The 20,220-nt window shown below is 44.2% G+C and overlaps 1 protein-coding gene across 2 annotated transcripts in view; it reads left to right on the top strand.

The window, feature by feature from the left end:
* Nucleotides 1-19,901, top strand: part of DHX8 (DEAH-box helicase 8) — a 33,754-nt gene extending 13,853 nt beyond the window's left edge. For both annotated transcript variants that reach the window (XM_055324321.1, XM_055324329.1), the window contains 14 exons: nucleotides 171-268; nucleotides 1,410-1,557; nucleotides 2,582-2,763; nucleotides 5,865-6,059; nucleotides 6,363-6,548; nucleotides 6,669-6,879; nucleotides 7,280-7,461; nucleotides 10,036-10,176; nucleotides 13,387-13,542; nucleotides 16,427-16,564; nucleotides 17,323-17,451; nucleotides 17,627-17,823; nucleotides 18,265-18,444; nucleotides 19,199-19,901. In XM_055324321.1, the coding sequence (XP_055180296.1) occupies nucleotides 171-268; nucleotides 1,410-1,557; nucleotides 2,582-2,763; nucleotides 5,865-6,059; nucleotides 6,363-6,548; nucleotides 6,669-6,879; nucleotides 7,280-7,461; nucleotides 10,036-10,176; nucleotides 13,387-13,542; nucleotides 16,427-16,564; nucleotides 17,323-17,451; nucleotides 17,627-17,823; nucleotides 18,265-18,444; nucleotides 19,199-19,418 (2,363 nt within the window). In that variant the 3' untranslated portion in view covers nucleotides 19,419-19,901. The remainder of the gene's footprint in view (nucleotides 1-170; nucleotides 269-1,409; nucleotides 1,558-2,581; nucleotides 2,764-5,864; nucleotides 6,060-6,362; nucleotides 6,549-6,668; nucleotides 6,880-7,279; nucleotides 7,462-10,035; nucleotides 10,177-13,386; nucleotides 13,543-16,426; nucleotides 16,565-17,322; nucleotides 17,452-17,626; nucleotides 17,824-18,264; nucleotides 18,445-19,198) is intronic.
* Nucleotides 19,902-20,220: the final 319 nt, after the last annotated feature.

Below are 20,220 nucleotides of genomic sequence, written 5' to 3'. Positions count from 1 at the left end.
GATCATGCTCTGGACTGAAGGCGGTGCTAAACCACTGAGCCACCGGGCTGCCCTGGAAGCTGTCTTTGATAAGGATCGCTTGTGCCCTTGGAAATCAGTTGTTTTGGTGAAAATGATTGCTTATTTCTCTCCTGTATTTTTGCTAATTCTTCTTTTTGGGGGACTTTTAGATGAAGATCTTGAGATCGAACTGGTTGAAGAAGAGCCTCCATTCCTAAGAGGGCACACCAAGCAAAGCATGGACATGAGCCCTATTAAAATTGTTAAGGTGAGAAATGGTGGGGCTCTAACCTGGATGTGTCAAGTGAATTTTTTTCCTTAAAGTAACTAGTTCAGCTAGTTTCTCAGAGTAGGTTATTACATCTGTGGAAGCAGAACTCAGGCTAGAAGGTGTATTGACTGTTGGTCAGGGTCTAGAATATTTTTGTTTTAAAGGGTGATTGACTTGGCTTTGTTACTTTTGCCTTTTTATTTTTTTTTATTTTATTATTATTTTTTTTATTCATGATAGGCACACAGTGAGAGAGAGTGAGGCAGAGACACAGGCAGAGGGAGAAGCAGGCTCCATGCACCGGGAGCCCGATGTGGGATTCGATCCCGGGTCTCCAGGATCGCGCCCTGGGCCAAAGGCAGGCGCCAAACCGCTGCGCCACCCAGGGATCCCACTTTTGCCTTTTTAATTCTTTTGTTCTCATTCTGTTGTATTTCGGGACGAAAGAGGGAAATGGAGTGCTTGATGTATTACCACTGCCTTTGCTCTTGTCTTAGGCTTGAATCATTCATTACCTTGCAGATTCAAAGGCAGTTTTGAAGGGTTCACTTCATCAGTTGGGACTGGCCTTCACTAGAAAGCTGTAGCACTGGGTGCTCTGGAGGCCAGAGCTGTGAAGAGAAGAATTCATGGAAAATTAGGATAAATTATTAGGTTTGGAAAAGGGTATTTTAAAGGTCTCCCAGCCCAGCCACCCATCATCGCTTATAATTCACTCATGTGTCCTTCTGCAGCACTCTTTCCCTGTGGTTTTCTGTTTGCTTGACCTTGTTGGTAACAGTAATTCACCAGCCCTTAAGGAGACCCATTCCATCTTCACGGGGATCTGATCATAAGCTCTTCTGTAGTTGGAGCTAAAATCTCTCTTACTGAGGCAGCCATGTTAGTCTTAATTTTAGTTCTTGGGATCATCTAGAGGAAGTCTTACCCTTTTCTTGTGTGTCCCATCTCTCTTGGGGTTCTCATCTGCAAGCCAAACCCCTCCAGTTCTTTTATAGTCTGGTACATGGAGATGAACATCCTTTTAGGCGGGTCTCATTTCTTAGATTCAAGAGGTTTAACCTCTGCATTTTATTTTCTGGACATTTAACGCATGGTGAGATCTCAGTCTGATGTTGCATGTCTTCTGTTGCACTAGAACCCGGATGGTTCCCTCTCCCAAGCAGCAATGATGCAGAGTGCCTTAGCCAAAGAAAGGCGGGAACTCAAGCAGGCCCAGCGGGAAGCTGAGATGGATTCTATTCCCATGGGGCTCAACAAACACTGGGTTGATCCTCTGCCTGATGGTAAGACCTTGGGTGGGGTGTGTGGACTTTTCAAAAACAATCTGAACTTTCAGTGGTGGGTTAAGTGTCCGACTCTTGATCTCAGCCCCACATTGGGCATAGAGCTTACATAAAAGAAAAAAAGAATTATTATTTTTGTATTTTTTAATATTTTATTTTTAAGCAAGCTCCACACCCAACATGGGACTTGAACTCACAACCCTGAGATCAAATCGCACACTCTTCTGACTGAGCCAGCCAGTTGCCCCAAGAATTTTCTATGCTAAAGATAATACAACTTTGAAGCTTCTTTTTTCACATAATTCTTTGTGCAGTAAATGCTAAGTCAGTGCTAGATACAGTCGTAACGAGTACTTAGTAATTTGGGTGAGGCAGCTGGGGAGCTTGAGGCATGCTGTGAATTAAGTAGATGTGATCCCTTCTCTTATGAGGCTTATAATTTAGTAGGGAAAATGAAGATTAATGAAATAGTTACCAGCTAACTAACCACATCACGACCAATGCAGTGTGAAGAAGTACAGGTAATGTGTGTCACTTCTCTGAGAAGTTGAAACCTGAAGCATAAATAGGACTTTGTCAGAGGGGATGAGGAGTCTGACAGGTTGTCCCAGGCTGAGGAGTAGCCTGGAGTAGGGGATGTGAGGTGGAAAGCAAGTCTGTATGGCTGCAGTGGAGTAGGCGGGCCGAGTGGTGGGCATGAGGTGTGGGGCACCCAGGTCTTAGGAATTGGGACTCAATTCTAGAGTTCACTCAGAGGTGTTGCCAGGTGCTAAATGGGAGGGGCACGATCAGAGTTGCATTTCCAAAGGATTGTTGAGCATGCCCTGCAGAATGGATTAGATGGGGTGAGTGTAGACACCTGAGCTGACCTTGGAGGCTTTTCTGATATAGGAGAGAGGATGGTGACTTGAACACAGAGATAGCAGACAGGAGGGATCAATTGGGGAGATGGGGTTTGTTGAATGTTGGGGGTGGGGCACCGAGGTAGCTGGAGGGTAATACTGTCCCCTGTTTCCCTTTGCAGCGGAAGGCAGGCAGATTGCTGCCAATATGAGAGGTATTGGGATGATGCCCAATGACATTCCCGAGTGGAAGAAGCATGCCTTTGGGGGCAACAAAGCTTCTTATGGGAAAAAGACCCAGATGTCAATCATTGAGCAGAGAGAGAGCCTGCCCATCTACAAACTGAAGGAGCAGCTGGTCCAGGTGAGAAGCCTCTTTATGATGTACTGGTATGGCAGTAGTGGTGTTTTCTTTTTTTTTTTTTTTTTTAATTTTTTACTTATTTATGATAGTCACAGAGAGAGAGAGAGAGAGGCAGCGACACAGGCAGAGGGAGAAGCAGGGTCTATGCACTGGGAGCCCGACGTGGGATTCGATCCCGGGTCTCCAGGATTGTGCCCTGGGCCAAAGGCAGGCGCTAAACCTCTGTGCCACCCAGGGATCCCAGTAGTGGTGTTTTCTAAAAGAAAGATGATGGGCAGCCTAGGTGGCCCAGTGGTTTAGCGCTGCCTTCAGCTCAGAGCGTGATCCTGGAGATCCAGGATCGAGTCCCACGTCAGGCTCCCTGCATGGAACCTGCTTCTCCCTCTGCCTGTGTCTCTGCCTCTCTCACTCTGTGTCTCTCATGAATAAATAAATAATATCTCTTTAAAAAAATAAAAGAAAGATGATATGTTTGAATTAAAATTAGCTGGACGGGTATGTGTACATTTGAAGTGGCTTTTCCAAAGAGGATAGGAAAAAACAACATGTGCAAGTACTTTAAATAAATATATATATGTACACATATACATATGCACATATATATGTTAGTATATACATTTTAAAAATTTATCTAAGGAATCTCTATACCAGTGTGGGGCTTGAACTCATGGCCTTGAGATCAAGAGTCCCATGCTCCACTGAGTGACTGAGCCAGCCAGGCACCGCAACATTTTTTTTTTTTTTCCAGTGAGGAAATAAATCTGAATGAGGAGCTTCTGAAGTGGTTCTGAGTGGGCAGGGGTGTTATGTTGCACAGAGCAGCATCTCCTGCCAGTAAGAGAAATGGGCATGCTTGGCCAGGGATCCCATATAGGCAAGATTTTGCTCTGGGTACTTATTTCCATTTTTTAGACATCGGATTTGAAGACCAGCAGACTTTCCCTAGGCAACCGAGTTTACTAGTGCCTAGTGAATCCTTTCTGTGCGATCTCAAACATACATAAGCAAGTACAAATACATATGTACATGCATACATAAATGTCATGTCTTAGGTATACTGTATGTTTCTGGATGACAGCATATGACGCATATGTTCTGCATCTTGCTATTCCCCTTAATGATATAGCTCAGAAAATCTTTGTTTTGATGGTACTTCATTATGTGGATGTTTTCTGGCTTACTTAACTAGTCCCGTACTAATAGACATATAGATTATGTCAATCCTTTGCTATTATAAATGGTGTAGAAATAATTTGACTTTTGGGGTAAAGTACTAGAGATTTGGCAGTGGAAGGGAACGCTTTATTTTATTTTTAAAGATTTTATTTATTCATGAGAGACACAGAAAGAGAGGCAAAGACATAGGCAGAGGGAGGAGAAGCAGGCTCCATGCAAGGAGCCTGATGTGGGACTCAATCCCGGGAATCCGGGATCATGTCCTGAGCCAAAGGCAGGTGCTCAACTGCTGAGCCACCCAGGTGTCCCAATGGAACACTTTATGTACCCTTTTTATTTACTGTTGAATTCTATAATCACATGCATATAGTACTTAAAAATATATATATATATACATAAAATCAGTGATAGCTGGGTGGTAGTTTATTTATTTTTAAAGATTTATTTATTTGAGAGAACGCACGCACACAAACGGGGAGGGCCAGAGAGAGAGGGAGAAGCAGAATCCCCACTGAGCAGGGAGCCAGATGCCGATCTTGATCCCAGGACCCTGGGATCATGACCTGAGTCGAAGGCGTCTGCTTAACTGACTGAGCCACCGAGGCGCCCTTGGGTGGTGGTTTATGCTTGTAGCATCACCTTTATGTTTTTATGAATGTGAGAAAACCAATAACATTTTAAAAAATTAAGTTGAGTCAGTTAAAAAAAGAATACCTGTAAAATTTCAAGTTTTTGTTTTTTGTTTCTTTTTTTTTAAAGATTTTATTTATTCATGAGAGAGGCAAGGACATAGGCAGAAAGAGAAGCAGACTCCCTGTGGGGAGCCTGTTGCAGGACTCAATTCCAAGACCCTGGGATCACAACCTGAACCAAAGGCAGATGCTCAACCATTGAGCCACCCAGGCACCCCTCAAGTTTTTATTTTTATTTATTTATTTAAATTTTTATTTTTAATTTTTTATTTATTTATGATAGGCACACAGTGAGAGAGAGAGAGAGGCAGAGACATAGGCAGAGGGAGAAGCAGGCTCCATGCACCGGGAGCCCGACGTGGGATTTGATCCCGGGTCTCCAGGATCGCGCCCTGGGCCAAAGGCAGGCGCTAAACCACTGTGCCACCCAGGGATCCCTCAAGTTTTTAAGTTATACTTGCAGTTCAAATAAGGAAGAGCATTGCCCATAGAAAATCACCAGTAGGGACGCCTGGGTGGCTCAGTGGTTAAGCATCTGCCTTCGGCTCAGGGTGTGATACCGGGGTCTCGGGATCAAGTTCTATGTTGGGTTCCCTACAGGGAGCCTGCTTCTGCCTCTGCCTATGTCTCTGCCTCTCTCTCTGTGTCTCTCATGAATAAATAGATAAAATCTTAAAAAAAAAAAAAAAACACCATTAATATTTTTTCTTTGCATGATTAAAAATAACCTGGTTGTAATTTAGCATGTGTACATTATTATATCCCTTCTTTCTTCTTTATTTTTTTTAAGTTTTATAGAACACTTCTGAAAGAAATTGAGGAAGACACAAAGAGATGGAAAAATATTCCATGCTCATGGATTGGCAGAATTAATATTGTGAAAATGTCAATGTTACCCAGGGCAATTTACACGTTTAATGCAATCCCTATCAAAATACCATGGACTTTCTTCAGAGAGTTATTTTTTTAAGTTTTTATTTTATTTATTCATGAGAGAGAGAGGCAGAGACACAGGCAGAGGGAAAAGCATGCTCCATGCAGGGAGCCCGATGTGGGACTCGATCCTGGAACTGGGATCACACCCTAAGCCGAAGGCAGATGCTCAACCGCTGAGCCGCCAGGGTGTCCCAGCCCTCTTTCTTCTTTAGCATTAGAACGTAAACATTAATTATTTTCCTTCTGAGTAATGTGTGGGAAGTTTTAATGACTGTATTTACACTCTGTTGCTTTCAGGCTGTCCATGACAATCAAATCCTGATTGTTATTGGAGAGACAGGATCTGGGAAGACAACGCAGATCACCCAGTACCTGGCAGAGGCAGGCTATACTTCCCGGGGCAAGATAGGATGTACCCAGCCCAGAAGAGTAGCAGCCATGTCAGTGGCCAAAAGAGTGTCAGAGGAGTTTGGTTGTTGCCTGGGCCAAGAGGTAAGTGGGTAGTGAAGCTGTTCTCGAAATACCTGAAGAGAGTGTAAAGGCTCAGATCTCTGTACAGTGGGAGTAGTCTTGTCTTTCTTCAGGTTTCTCTTGAGGGGCAGAGGGTTCTCGTCATCAGTGATCCACTCAGGATCAAGCCCAAGGCAGATTCACTGTGAGGAAATCACTACGAATCTTGGTCAAATTCTTACCTCTTAAGATTACAGGTAACAGTCTGACCAGGCTGAAGTCTTGCCTGGTGATTGCAGAAGGAGAGGTTTGTGTCTAAGGTTTTCAGCTTCACCTCTGCTTTAGGTGGGCTACACCATTCGATTTGAGGACTGTACCAGCCCAGAGACCGTGATCAAGTACATGACAGACGGGATGTTGCTCCGCGAGTGCCTGATTGACCCCGACCTCACACAGTATGCGATCATCATGTTAGATGAGGCTCATGAGAGAACCATTCACACTGATGTGCTATTTGGATTGTTGAAGAAGGTAACTATGTTCTCTTTGGTTGCCCTTCCACCTGTCGGGGACTAAATCCTGGGAATCAGATTTGAGGTTCCTGTGCCTTTTTGCTTAGTCCTTAGTGAACCACGTTGCATTTCCCTTTAGACGGTTCAGAAACGGCAAGACATGAAGCTAATTGTCACCTCAGCCACATTGGATGCAGTGAAGTTTTCTCAGTACTTCTATGAAGCCCCCATCTTCACCATTCCAGGTCGAACATACCCAGTGGAAATACTATACACGAAGGAACCTGAGACAGATTATCTGGATGCCAGCTTGATCACTGTCATGCAGATCCACCTAACAGAACCACCAGGTAGGAAGAAGGAGCATTTTCCCCTCTTAGGCCAAAAGTCCTGATGGGGGTAGCTTTTCTCTCATCTTTTAAAAAATGCCTATTAAGGATCAGTCTCTCGGTAAGCCTAAGTCTTGTATGTTTGAAGCAGCAGTAGAGATATAAATAATGGTGTACAGGGTTTAATTGTACTCTATTTAAGCATGGAGACACACATGCAAATAAGAATGGACACAAACTTTTAAAAAATAAAAAAATATTAAAAATAACACTAAAAATGAAAAACCAGAATAAACATGGACAGATAAAAACCTCTTGATTTATTAAGGATTGGAATAGAGTATGTTTTCCATCACCTGGCATTCTTTTCAGGTCTCTGTGGCAAGAGTGCGCACACAGGAAGTAAATGTTCTCTTCTTAGGTGATATCCTGGTCTTCCTCACTGGTCAGGAGGAGATTGATACTGCTTGTGAGATCCTTTATGAAAGAATGAAATCCCTGGGACCGGATGTTCCAGAGCTGATCATCCTGCCAGTGTACTCTGCTCTTCCCAGTGAAATGCAGACCCGAATCTTTGACCCAGCTCCACCTGGCAGCAGAAAGGTAACAGTGGGCAGGGATGAAGCTCCCGTGTGCTCTGGAACCACACGATGTATGTACCTGGCCCTAACAGGGATTGCCTAAGGTGCACACACACACTGTGTTTTCTTATGTCTTAGAAAATAGTCCAACCAGTTTGTTAAGGAATAAGGATCTTGTATATAGCCCCTGGTCCTCTTCCTCTCCTGTATTCGACAGATATTTTTTCAGCATCTCCCAGGCTTTGGGGTACACAAAGCTGCAGTGTGAGGCCAGGCCTCTCTCTGCTGTGGGGCATCCACCAGTAAAATAGGCCGTGAACATATGGTATGAAAGAGCTGCTGGGGCTGTGGATACCCAGGAGGGGAGCCCCATGCCCAGAATTCTCAGAGGAAGTAAGGATCTAAGCTTGTCCTAAAGAGCATGTGGCTGTTCCTCTGGTTAAGAAGGGCTGGAGGAGGGGATCCCTGGGTGGCGCAGTGGTTTAGTGCCGGTCTTTGGCCCAGGGCGCGATCCTGGAGACCCGGGATCGAATCCCACGTCGGGCTCCCGGTGCATGGAGCCTGCTTCTCCCTCTGCCTGTGTCTCTGCCTCTCTCTCTCTCTCTGTGACTGTCATAAACAAATAAAAAAAAAAAAATTAAAAAAAAAAAAGATTTAAGAAGGGCTGGAGGACAAGCATTCTGAGAGGACAGCATGTGATAACCTAGGGATAAGAGAGTGTGGCCATTTCAGGGAGCTGCCTACTTCTGCAGCTGGAGCTAACTGCATGGGTATGCATGTAAGACAGTGGGAGAGGAGACAGATGGATTTTTTCTTAAATAACGGCCTTACCAAGATACAATTTACATACCATACAATTCATCCCTTTAAAACATACAATTCAGGGGGCAGCCTGAGTGGCTCAGCGATTTAGTGCCACCTTCAACCCAGGGCATGATCCTGGAGTTGCGGGATCGAGTCCCATGTCAGGCTCCCTGCATGGAGCCTCTGTCTCCCTCTGCCTGTGTCTCTGCCTCTCTCTCTCTGTGTGTCTCATGAATAAATAAATAAAATCTTTAAAAAGTAAAATAAAATACACAATTCAGTGGCTTTTAGTATATTTACTGGATTGTTTGACCATTAATTGCCATTTTTCATGGGAATTAATCATTAACCATTAATCACTATGGTTAATTTTAGAATAATTTCATGACCTCTAAATGAAACCCTGTACCCTTTAACAGAGGACTCCACCCCCCCACCCGCCCCATTCAGCCCTGTGCTCAGTCCCTGGAAGCCGCTAAACTACTTCCTGTATTTCTGTATTTGCTTATTCCTGACAGTTCATATAAATGGAATCCTAACGCGATCCTAGGTGACTGGTTTCTTTCACTTAGCACATTCTCAGGTTTCATCATGTTGTAGCATTTTTAGTGCTACTTTTTTTTTTAATTGCCGCATAATATTCTATCATAGAATGATATTCTATATCCAGAATGTGGATGTACCACATTTTGTTTATCTTTTCCCCAGTTGTTGGATATTCAGGTTGTTTCCATGTTTTAGCTATTATGAACAATGCTGCTGTGGGCATTTGTTTACAAGTTTCTATGCGGACATGTCTTCATTTCTCTTGAGTATATATACCTAGGAATGGAAGACTTGGGATTTGAATAACACTGAAGAGTTAGAATGGACAAGACATAGTGGGTGGTTGGAGGGGTAGGAAAGAAGGGCAGGGAGAAATCAGAGTGACTCCCTGCTTTCTGGCATGGACAGCTGGATGGAAAATAGTGCTGAGAACAGAAACATGGAGGAGCAGGTTTTCGGGGGGCTGGAGGGAGAGATGGCAATTCCTCCTCTGTTTTGTTCCTGATGATTGGACTTCTTTTTAAGAGGGCTCTGCAGCTCTGTGGCAGGTGGAAGCCTTTCAGGGCCAGTGAGATGCTGGCATGATGCGAGATGTTCTGGTGCTTCCTCGCAATGATTTTTCCAAGCAATTGTGTTTTATTAGCTGAACCTCTGGGTGGAAGAACAGTGGTAGTGCCAAGCCGAGACCAATAATCTTCTAGATCACACATACTGCTACATACACACAAACTGAAATTCCTCTGCCGCCTCGTTCATTTTATGATCAGAAAAAAAACAAAAAAAACAAAAAAAAACATCTCTCTCTTGTTCCACATACACTAACAGCCCATTTTGTAGTCCAGATGTCCCCATGGGGGAAGAAAAATCTCATTTTGCACTGGCACATGTGATGCCAGGAAATCTCTGCTTTCCCAGGGTGCAAGAAAATTAAAATTGTAGTAATCAACGTTGGATCTAGAAAATGAGATATGTGGCCATTAGCACCAAATGAAATTGGCTTTGATTGGCCTTTGCTTTTTCCTGTTCTCCTTCTCCTCTCAGGTACCGCTACCTTGTCCCCAGTTTGACCTTTAAGATGAAGGCACTTCCCCTTCCACCCATTTGAGGCCAGATTAAGTGCTATCTAATCTAGAGAGGGAGAGAATGGCACACTTCTTCGAGAAGATGTCTGAAGTCAGATGTCCTAATTCACACCTCAGGGCTGAGCCTGGGCAACTTAATCCAGCAGTGTCCCTTTTGTCTGCAGGTCGTGATTGCCACCAACATCGCAGAGACCTCGCTGACTATTGATGGCATCTACTATGTGGTGGACCCTGGGTTTGTGAAACAGAAAGTTTACAATTCCAAGACTGGCATTGACCAGCTTGTGGTCACTCCGATTTCTCAGGTATGGTGGCTTCTACCCACAGCTGTCCTGAAAATCCTTGTTAGGGTGTCTAAATTTTTTATGGTTTGGTATTTTGAACTTCATTGTTTCTTTTATTTTTTTTAAGAGATACTCTTTTTAAATATTATTTATTTGAGAGAGAGTGAGTATACAGGCAGGGGGAAGGGCAGAGGTAGAAGCAGAAGCACACTCCCTGCTGAGCAGAGAACCTGATATGGGGCTCGATCTCAGGACCCCAAGATCATAACCTGAGCCAAAGACAGACGCTTAACCAACTGAGCCACCAAGGCACCCCTGAACTTTATTGTTTTCAAAGAGGGTCCTTTCAGATAACTGGGTGCTTTTGTGAGATAAAGGACATTTTGTGTGTAGTTTGTGTTCAATCTTGGATAGTGTTTCAGCATTAAAAAGCTTGCTAAAACTGGAATTTAAAAAAGTTTCAGTTCTAGCACCCTAGATTATAAAACTGTATAAGGACATATTTTTAAAAATATTGTACTTATCCACAGACATCTGAGATAGTAATAATTCATGAGATGTTAATGGATTTCTTTTGTAATTGTGTAATAATTTCCTGCCCAAATTATATTTAAAAATGAATAACTTGATCAGCCTTTTTGAGGGCATTTTGGCTACAAGGCATCCAACATTTAAAAGTTCATTTTTTGAAGATAACAGTTCCACTTCCAGGAATACATCTGAAAGTTTAGCAAGCATACATCTGAAGGTAAGGGAAAAGGATGTTCACCAAAGTATTATTTATATGAAAGGAAACCTGGGAAAATTCTAAATGAACTCCAAAAGGGAAGTCGTTTAATAAAATATGGTATATGCACGCCATAGAATGTTGTGTGGCATTAACATGGTGGTGGGCATCTATATTTAATGACATAAGCATATAATTGTGATATATTATTTGAAAAAAGTAAACCGAAGCATAGTATGAATAGTAGAGTCCAACTTTTGTTTAAAAATAAATGGTGCATGCTTGTGTACAGCATATGTGTGCATGCCTGAGACAGAAAGTGTGTAGTCGGCATGGTAGTTGGGGTTGCTTGTCGGTGGAGCTGCTGGTTACTATGCTGAGGGGCAAAGTGCATTATTTTCTTTGGCTTTTACATATTAATATTTTATAAGAGGGATGTGTGATTTTCATAATCCATAAAAATCATAAGGCTGTTGTCATTTTGTGCCTTAAGAGATATCAGCTACCATTTGCAGAGTGCTTACTAAATGCCAGTCACTAGGTACTTGCACATACATGAACTCATTTGCATTCTCTCATTCATTCTTAGTGGTAGATGTTGCTGTTTTCACAGATGAGAATGAGGCACAGAGAGGTTAAGAGACCTGCCTAAGGCTACACAGCTGGTAGAGCCAGGATTTGAAGCTGGGCAGTCTAGCCCCTGCCTGTGTGCTCTGTACCATTTCTTGGGGTGGTGCTTGCCACTTTCAGTGATTGAGAAATAAGCTACATTTGTTCTCCCTGATTTGGAGAGAGATGTCTGTAGAATGCTATATGTGATTGCTGCCTGCCTTAATGTGGTTAGTGACCTTTGATACTCTCTCCTTTGGTTTGGGACTGGAAGAGGAATTTGTAAAATCCTGATTTGTAAGACAGATGGTTTTGTCAGCAAATGGCTGTCTTCAGATTGCCATTCATGGTTTCCTAGCAATCTATGGCTAAACTACATGTATTTTTTTTTTTTTTAATTTAAAAGTTAGTTGTATTTAACTAATTCAGAGCGCTGGCTGATCTGTTGGAAGAGGGTACAACTCATGATCTCAGGGTCATGAGTTTGAGCTCCACCTTGGGTGTAGAGATTACTTAAATAATTTAAGAAAGAAACACTTGGGGATCCCTGGGTGGCTCAGCAGTTTAGCGCCGCCTTAGGCCCAGGGCGTGATCCTGGAGACCTGAGATCAAGTCCCACATCGGGCTCTTTGCAGGGAGCCTGCTTCTCCTTCTGCCTCTCTTCTCTCTGTGTCTCTCATGAATAAATAAATAAAATCTTTAAAAAAAAAAAGAAAGAAACACTTGAAAAATTAACGTCCCTCTCCCCTACGTAGTGTAGAGAAGTATTATATTATTTTGGGGATAAAGAAGAAAAAAATTTAAATTGCTCATAATTCTGTTGCCACCACTTTCTCATTTTGATGCTTTTCTTGCCCATCTTTTGTTTGTTTCTTGTTAGCAAGTCTAGTAGTCTTGCTAAGTGTGCTGTTTTGTGCATTTTTTTGTTTAAATATTTAATTTTCTTGATTATTAAGGTATAATACATGTTCAACACCAGATATTTGATAAAAGTAAATAGAACTGATCCGCAAGCCTACCATGAGAGTTAGTCACAGTTTTAGTGCTTTTTGTTCCCAGTTTTTCCTTCTGGTAGTTTTTTTGTTTTGTTTAGAAAATTAGTATTGTTCTGTATCTTACTTTTTCACCTATGTACATGAACATTTTCTTCTGTTATTGAGAGTTCCGAAGCTGATTTGGGAGGGGCACCTGGATGGCTCTGGCTTCGGATTAGGTCTTGATCTCAGGGTCTTGAGTTCATGTTCCACTTTAGTCTCCATGCTGGGCCCTGGAGTAAGTGGAGCCTCCTTAAAAACACACAAAAGAGCTGCAGGGTCATCACTGGTAGGATCAACACTACATTTCTTTAGTTCACTTACATTTTTGATCCCAACTGTGGGGATGGTGTTTCTCATATATATATATATATATTTTTAAGATTTTATTTATTTATTCATGAGAGAGAGAGAGGCAGAGACACAGGCAGAGGGAGAAGCAGGCTCCATGCAGGGAGCCTGACATGGGACTCGATCCCACGTCTCTGGGATCAGGCCCTGGCTGAAGGCGGCGCTAAACCGCTGAGCCACCTGGGCTGCCCATTTCTCATATTGTGTTACGCTTTTTCTCGTATATTGTGCCACGCTATTTTTAAATGTGTATTTCTGCGATCTTTCAGTGTTTCTTCCATTCACATTGCTTGTATCTGCCTCACTTGAACAAACTTTCCTGAAATGCCGAGTTTTAGAGAGGGGATGATAAGAGCCTTGATAGTCTTGGAAATGGTCCTAAAGGAAGTGAAATAAACCCCATTTCGGGTTCTGCCAGCTGCTAAACGCCCCTCTTTTAGCAGATTTCCTGGGTAAAGCTGTTAAGCAATGTTCAACAGTTACGTTACTTTTATATGCCCTCCCCTCCAGGCTCAGGCAAAGCAACGAGCTGGCAGAGCTGGGCGGACGGGCCCAGGGAAGTGTTACAGGCTGTACACTGAACGTGCCTACCGAGATGAAATGCTGACCACCAATGTGCCGGAAATCCAGAGGACCAACCTGGCGAGCACGGTGCTCTCGCTCAAGGTAGAGATCACTGTCTTGTTAGGATGGGCTGGTGGAACAGTTTAATCATATGTCCATAGTAAAGGAGTGTCGGTTTTATGAACCTTGTTAAATACTTTAGTAACCTCGTGGAACCAGTCCCTTTGAATGGAATGCAAATGGCTGTGATAACAGCCTCTCTGCTGTGGGGCTAGGGCTAAGTTGGCATGTCTACTGTGAGCACACGTTTTTTTTCTGACCATAATAACCAGCAGGATATTTGGTTATAAAAGATTTTGGGGGATCCCTGGGTGGCGCAGCGGTTTAGCGCCTGCCTTTGGCCCAGGGCGCGATCCTGGAGACCCGGGATCGAATCCCACATCGGGCTCCCGGTGCATGGAGCCTGCTTCTCCCTCTGCCTGTGTCTCTGCCTCTCTCTCTCTCTCTGTGACTATCATAAATAAATAAAAATGTTTAAAAAAAAAAAAAAAATTAAAAAAAAAAATAAAAAAAAAAATAAAAAGATTTTGGTTAGGGGCATTTTCTAAAAGGATATTAGAAAAATCTAATTCATGCCAAACCGTGGTCAGGCAGTCACACTTCCTTCAACCCTGATCCAGTTCTCTTTTAGAATGGAAGTGAAACCCCCAACCCAAAAAATGTTGCAGGGGAACTATCAGTACAGGTTTCAGACTGACCCTCAGGGGGGCTGGGTTTTCATTCTGAATCATTGCTCTTCCTCTCTAGGTCCCCAGTGAGGACCCTCATTCTCTTTTGGCAGGGGGAGCTGCATGAATAATTTCCCAGCTGATGGCATCCCCACCCCCTGACACTGATGCTGCCCTGGGGCCCTGGCACTCTCACTCTGCTGGTGCAGAGTGCTCTGTTGTAATTTATTATTCATTCTCTGTAAGAGAGGCTAACACAGAGCTTCAGAAAAAAAATCCTGCTTTAGTCTCTGGAGGGAGAACAGAGAGGCATCTGTGGCTCAAACTTTTGCTCTGAGCTCTATGTCCTTGGCAAATTTATCTGCTCAACCGGCTTTTCTATATTCTCCTTTCTAGAAGTGGGCTATTAATAGTATCTATTTTGAAAATAAATGAGATAATACAGGTAAAGGCCCTTGGCACAGTGCTCGCTGATTGCTAACATAATTCCTTGTAGTTATTATTCACACAATAAGCATTTATTGGACACCTGCTGTGTTTATAGTCACAATCACTTTAGGGAAAAGAAACAGAAGGCTTAAGTCCTACCACATCCCTCTTAAACATGCTTGGATAGTGCATCACTCATTTGTTTCTTCAATTCATCAAATTAGCCAACACACATATCGAATGCCGACTCTTTGCCCGGCATACAGCCTGCACGGTGTTACTGGTGTTTTGTGTCTGTGTATCTCACCATTGTGAACTCTCTGGGAGCCAGGCTATGTCTTAGTCATCTTCCTATCCCTGCCACCTGATGCAATATGAGGCACTTCCTCAATGCAAGGTAGAAATTATGTGTGCAAGAGATAGGACAAGCTGGTATGTTGTCCTTTTTAAAAAATATGGTAAAAGACACAACCTATTACTCTTGTAACCTTTTTAAGATGTACAGTTCAGCAGCAATAAGTACTTTCCCAATATTGTGCAGCCATCACCACCATCTATTTGTGGAACTTTGTCATCATTCCCTAGAGAAACTCATTACATGGCGCCATCCTTTCTCTCCACCACCACCACCCCATCCCCCATGACCATTATTCCACTTTCTGGTCTCTCTGAGCTTGATTTCCATACCAATGGAATCATGCAGTGTTTGTCCTTTTGTGTCTGGCCTATTTTGCCCAGCATCGTGTTTTCATAGTTCATTGTGTTATATAGCATGTGTTAGAATTTCATTCCTTTTTAAGGGTGAATAATACTCCTGGTGTGCATATACTGCATTTTGTCTATCCCTTCATCTGTTGATGGATATTTGGGTGGTTTCTTTTGGCTTTTGTGAATAATGCTGCTATGAAAATTAGTGTACAAGTATCTGTGTCCCTCTTTTCAGTTCTCTTGGGCATATCTAGAAGTTGGAATTGTTGGGTCATATGGTGATGTATGTTTAACTTAACAAGAAGTCACCATTTAACATTGCCACTGGCATTGCATAAAGGTCCCTGTTTCTCCACATCCTGGCCAACCCTTGTTCTGTTCCTTTCCCTATTATAGCCATCCTAGTGGGTAGGTTATAATCTTGTGCTTTTGACTTGCATTTCCCTGATTACCAGTTCCGTTGAGCATATTTTCATGTGCTTTTTGGCCATTTTTATAACTTACTGGGAGAAATGCCTCTTCACGTCCTTTGCCCATTTTTGTTTACTTGAATTTATGTTTTTTTTTAAAAGATTTATTTGTTTATTCATGATAGAGAGAGGCAGAGACACAGGCAGAGGGAGAAGCAGACTCCATGCCAGGAGCCCTACGCGGGACTCGATCCCGGGACTCCAGGATCGCGCCATGGGCCAAAGACAGGCGCCAAACCACTGAGCCACCCAGGGATCCCCGTTGTGTATTTTTTTTAATGATTTATTTATTTAAGTAATCTCTACACCCAACGTGGGGCTAGAACTCAACCTTGAGGTCAGAAGTTGCGAGGTCTTCCAACTAAGCCAGCCAGGTGCCCATTTGCCCATTTTTAAATTGTCATTTTTTCGTTGTTGAATTGTATCTGCATTTACTTTGAAGGCGCCATTTTTAAAGTTTCCTGAGAGAGTATATGCTTTCTACCAGTCTGAGTTTTGTGTGACTCAGCCCTGGAGATGACTGCTAATCTTGTTGATGACTTCCTCCTTGTAATAGAAGAAATAGGAAAGAAATGGACAAGTACTCTCCCTCCATGTTAACACTAGCAGGGCTGACTGTCCAATCACATGCTTTCTTTCCTTCTGTTCTAGGCCATGGGCATCAATGACCTGCTGTCCTTTGACTTCATGGATGCCCCACCAATGGAAACCTTGATCACAGCCATGGAGCAGCTCTATACGCTGGGGGCCTTGGACGATGAGGGCCTGCTCACTCGTCTGGGCCGCAGGGTAGGAGCCAGACTGAATTTCCTGTTTTTTTAGTCCCTGGCCAGCCTTCCATTCTCTTTGTTCTGTGCACAATTAAACTCTGAGGCCCTCAGTAGGGGCCTACTCTACTTTGAGTAGAATTCTAGATGCTTGTTTTTATTTTTTATTTATTTATTTTTTATTTATTTTTATTTTTTTATTTTTAGATGCCTGTTTTTAAACTGGGTTTTCCACTGTCGCTTAAAACTATTACTACTGGGATCCCTCGGTGGCACAGCGGTTTGGCGCCTGCCTTTGGCCCAGGGCGCGATCCTGGAGACCCGGGATCGAATTCCACGTCGGGCTTCCGGTGCATGGAGCCTGCTTCTCCCTCTGCCTGTGTCTCTGCCTCTCTCTCTCTCTGTGACTATCATAACTAAATAAAAAAATTTTAAAAAAATTTAAAAAAAAACAAAAAAACTATTACTACTTTATAGGAAAACAGATTTTATCCATAGTTTTATTTCAGGATATATTATTGAGTCTAGCCTTAATTTTAAAAGATGTCTGCAAAATTCTCATCCACTCCTGGAGTAGTTAACGTTCTTGGTCACATACATTTTGTTGAGGTTGATTTGGGAAAATAAAAGACAACATTCTTGTGATAGAGACCGGCGCTCACGTTGTTGTGCTCAGGTGAACCGTCCTGTGGTGTGTTACCCACTCTGCTCGGTGTCTGTCACTGACATACAGATGGGTCTTCTGAGGGCAGCAGCTGTAGTCTCCTCTTCTCCCTCTAGATGGCAGAATTTCCCCTGGAGCCAATGCTGTGCAAGATGCTGATCATGTCCGTGCACCTGGGCTGCAGTGAGGAGATGCTGACCATCGTGTCCATGCTGTCAGTGCAGAATGTCTTCTATAGGCCCAAGGTAAGGAGTTCAGACTTGTTCAGGTACAGGCGTGGCAAAGTTGGTAGAATCAGCCTCTTGCCACTGCAGTACTTCACATAACCACTCAACAGGGCCAGTTAGAACTCCCCGGAACTGCTAGGCTGTCACTTAGGAGCCACTGGACAGAGAGTGATCCTGTCCCACCTTTTGGCAGGATAAACAAGCCCTCGCAGATCAGAAGAAAGCCAAATTCCACCAGACTGAAGGGGACCACCTCACCCTGCTGGCCGTGTACAACTCCTGGAAGAACAACAAGTTCTCCAACCCATGGTGCTATGAGAACTTCATCCAGGCGCGCTCCCTGCGCCGGGCCCAGGATATTCGCAAGCAGATGTTAGGCATAATGGACAGGTAACGTCTGGTGACTGGCCCCATGTTTGAGTTGAGTCTGCCTGACTATCCTGTCTGTTCCTCTTTTGGTGTACCTGAGAGGTTATAGGCTTCTCACATAAGCCTTTTCCTTCTTTGTTATAGCTCTCCCCAGGCAAGGGTGGAGCTGAGAGTCACTTCAGAAAGTTTCTAAGAAGTTTACTTATTAATAATAGAAAACTGCTTTGTTTATAAGCATCTGGAACATTACAGGTTGAATTGAATAAAATCTCTAGTTCTTCCTGCATCCATCCTGCCCGCGATGGAGCTGCCCCTGTGGTCCATTTAGGGTTGGGAGAGGGGAACCCCAGTCAGTCTCTGGGTACCTGAAGTGGGGGTGTGGGGTACCATCATTCTGGAAGATAGAACCTCTGAATGCAGAGGTGTATCATATATTTATCCTCTCTCAATCTGTTCTGTTAGACACAAGCTGGATGTGGTCTCCTGTGGCAAGTCCACAGTGCGAGTGCAGAAGGCCATCTGCAGTGGATTCTTCCGAAACGCTGCCAAGAAAGACCCACAGGAGGGCTACCGGACACTGATCGACCAGCAGGTGGTCTACATTCACCCTTCCAGTGCTCTTTTCAACAGACAACCCGAATGGTAGGTGGGCCGATTGAGGTCTGGGGGCAGTCGTGTACAGAAAGAACCTGTAACTCTCTTGGGCCTTAGCATTTGGGTCTTTGCCCAGCCCAGCACTTTCTCCTCCAACATTGCTTCCGTTTCTAGAGCAACAGAAGCCTGAAGTAGCCACAGTATCAGGCCCATTTGATAGAAATAAAGTCCTAGGGTTGGGAGCCAAGGAAGATCTTAGAGATCGTCTAGTGAGGTGGTTTAAATGAGTTTTTTTTTAAGTAGCACTTAAAAAAAATTGCAATCTTACCCACCATAACACCAAACTGATCTAAAACCACACAGTGTTGTCATACTAGGAGGGGTTGGAGATGCAGAGCCTTGCTGGTTGGCCTTCCCCAGTGCCTGTGGCAAGCCCCAAAGCTCTTCTTTCAGAGCCCCAGAATTCTGTGGAGACAGCCTTAAAAACCACCCTCCCGGTCCACATAGCAGGAAACCCAGATCCAGAGAAGGGGTGTTACTGGCTTCATGTCACTTAACTAGTTAGAACCAGGACTAGTTAGAACAAGGACTAGAATACATCCTGACAGCTTTCTTATAGTTAGAGGTGTGCAGGCTCCTCAGTATGGGAGTGTGGCTCATGAACAGAGACTGCAGCCTCCTGAATGGTCACACAGGGGAGGTAAGGGGGTAAAATGCAAGCTCCTGCAGCCCGCCAGGGACCATGGGGACTGAAGTGAGGCCTGCACAGGTGGCTTGAGCCTTATCTCTGTCCCCCACCTAGGGTAGTGTACCATGAGCTGGTGCTGACGACGAAGGAGTACATGCGTGAGGTCACCACTATTGACCCCAGGTGGCTTGTGGAGTTTGCTCCAGCCTTCTTCAAGGTCTCCGACCCGACCAAGCTAAGCAAGCAGAAGAAGCAGCAGCGTCTAGAACCCTTGTACAATCGTTACGAGGAGCCCAACGCTTGGAGAATATCCCGGGCCTTCCGACGGCGCTGAGAGGCGAGACTTATCTGCCTGCCTCTCTCCTGCAGTGGTGGCCTAGGGCCTGGACTCAACTCTTAGCAAGGAAAAGCTGGTCCTGGGGATACAGCTGTCCAGTGACTAAATATCTTCACTGGCCATTTTCTAAACTTGCTTCTTAACTTCTTCCCTGGTAGTAAAATAGAAACAGGGATTTACGCCTGGTTTGACCAGAACCCCCAGCTCTGACCCCATCAAGACACTGTGGCCAGCTGGGGCTCACAGCCAGTGTGGGAGTACAGGGCATTGTCTCCACGAGACGGACAACTCATGTAGCCCTAGGACGGGAAGAGTCGTGAGCATCTGAACCCAGGTGTAGTGAGGGCCTGATGCCCTAGCTGGGACTCTGGAGAAGGGAGCCATGAAGCTCATTGACAGTTGGCCCCACCTCCTGCCCCTGTCCAGCCCCTGTGCTTTTGTTTAACCTCCTAGAAATATTTATTTTCCTATGGAAACATACATGGTTTTCTGTGGCTGTTTCTTCTAACTGAAAGGTTAGGATATTGGCCTGGGCTCAGGGTGGGTGGGGAAATTGGTGGCTTTGGTGCACATGGTAGAGAGTCCCCTGTAATCAGAGCTCTGGGGCTCTTTGGTTTCGGGGGTGACGCATAGGCCAGGCCTGCAGTCCTATCTGTTGATACCCGCGTGAGCCCAGCTCTGCCGCGTGGCCCCATGATTAACCACATCCACTGCCCCTGTCTGGGCACTTGAGTGGTAACAGATGCAGCATATTGAATACAGAACACTTTCCCTAGCTCCCTCCTCTGCATGCCACACA

The sequence above is a fragment of the Nyctereutes procyonoides genome, unplaced genomic scaffold (genome assembly GCF_905146905.1).
Source record: "Nyctereutes procyonoides isolate TBG_1078 unplaced genomic scaffold, NYPRO_anot_genome, whole genome shotgun sequence".
NCBI classification, from domain to species: Eukaryota; Metazoa; Chordata; class Mammalia; order Carnivora; family Canidae; genus Nyctereutes; species Nyctereutes procyonoides.
This window is presented reverse-complemented; position numbering and strand designations above follow the sequence as displayed.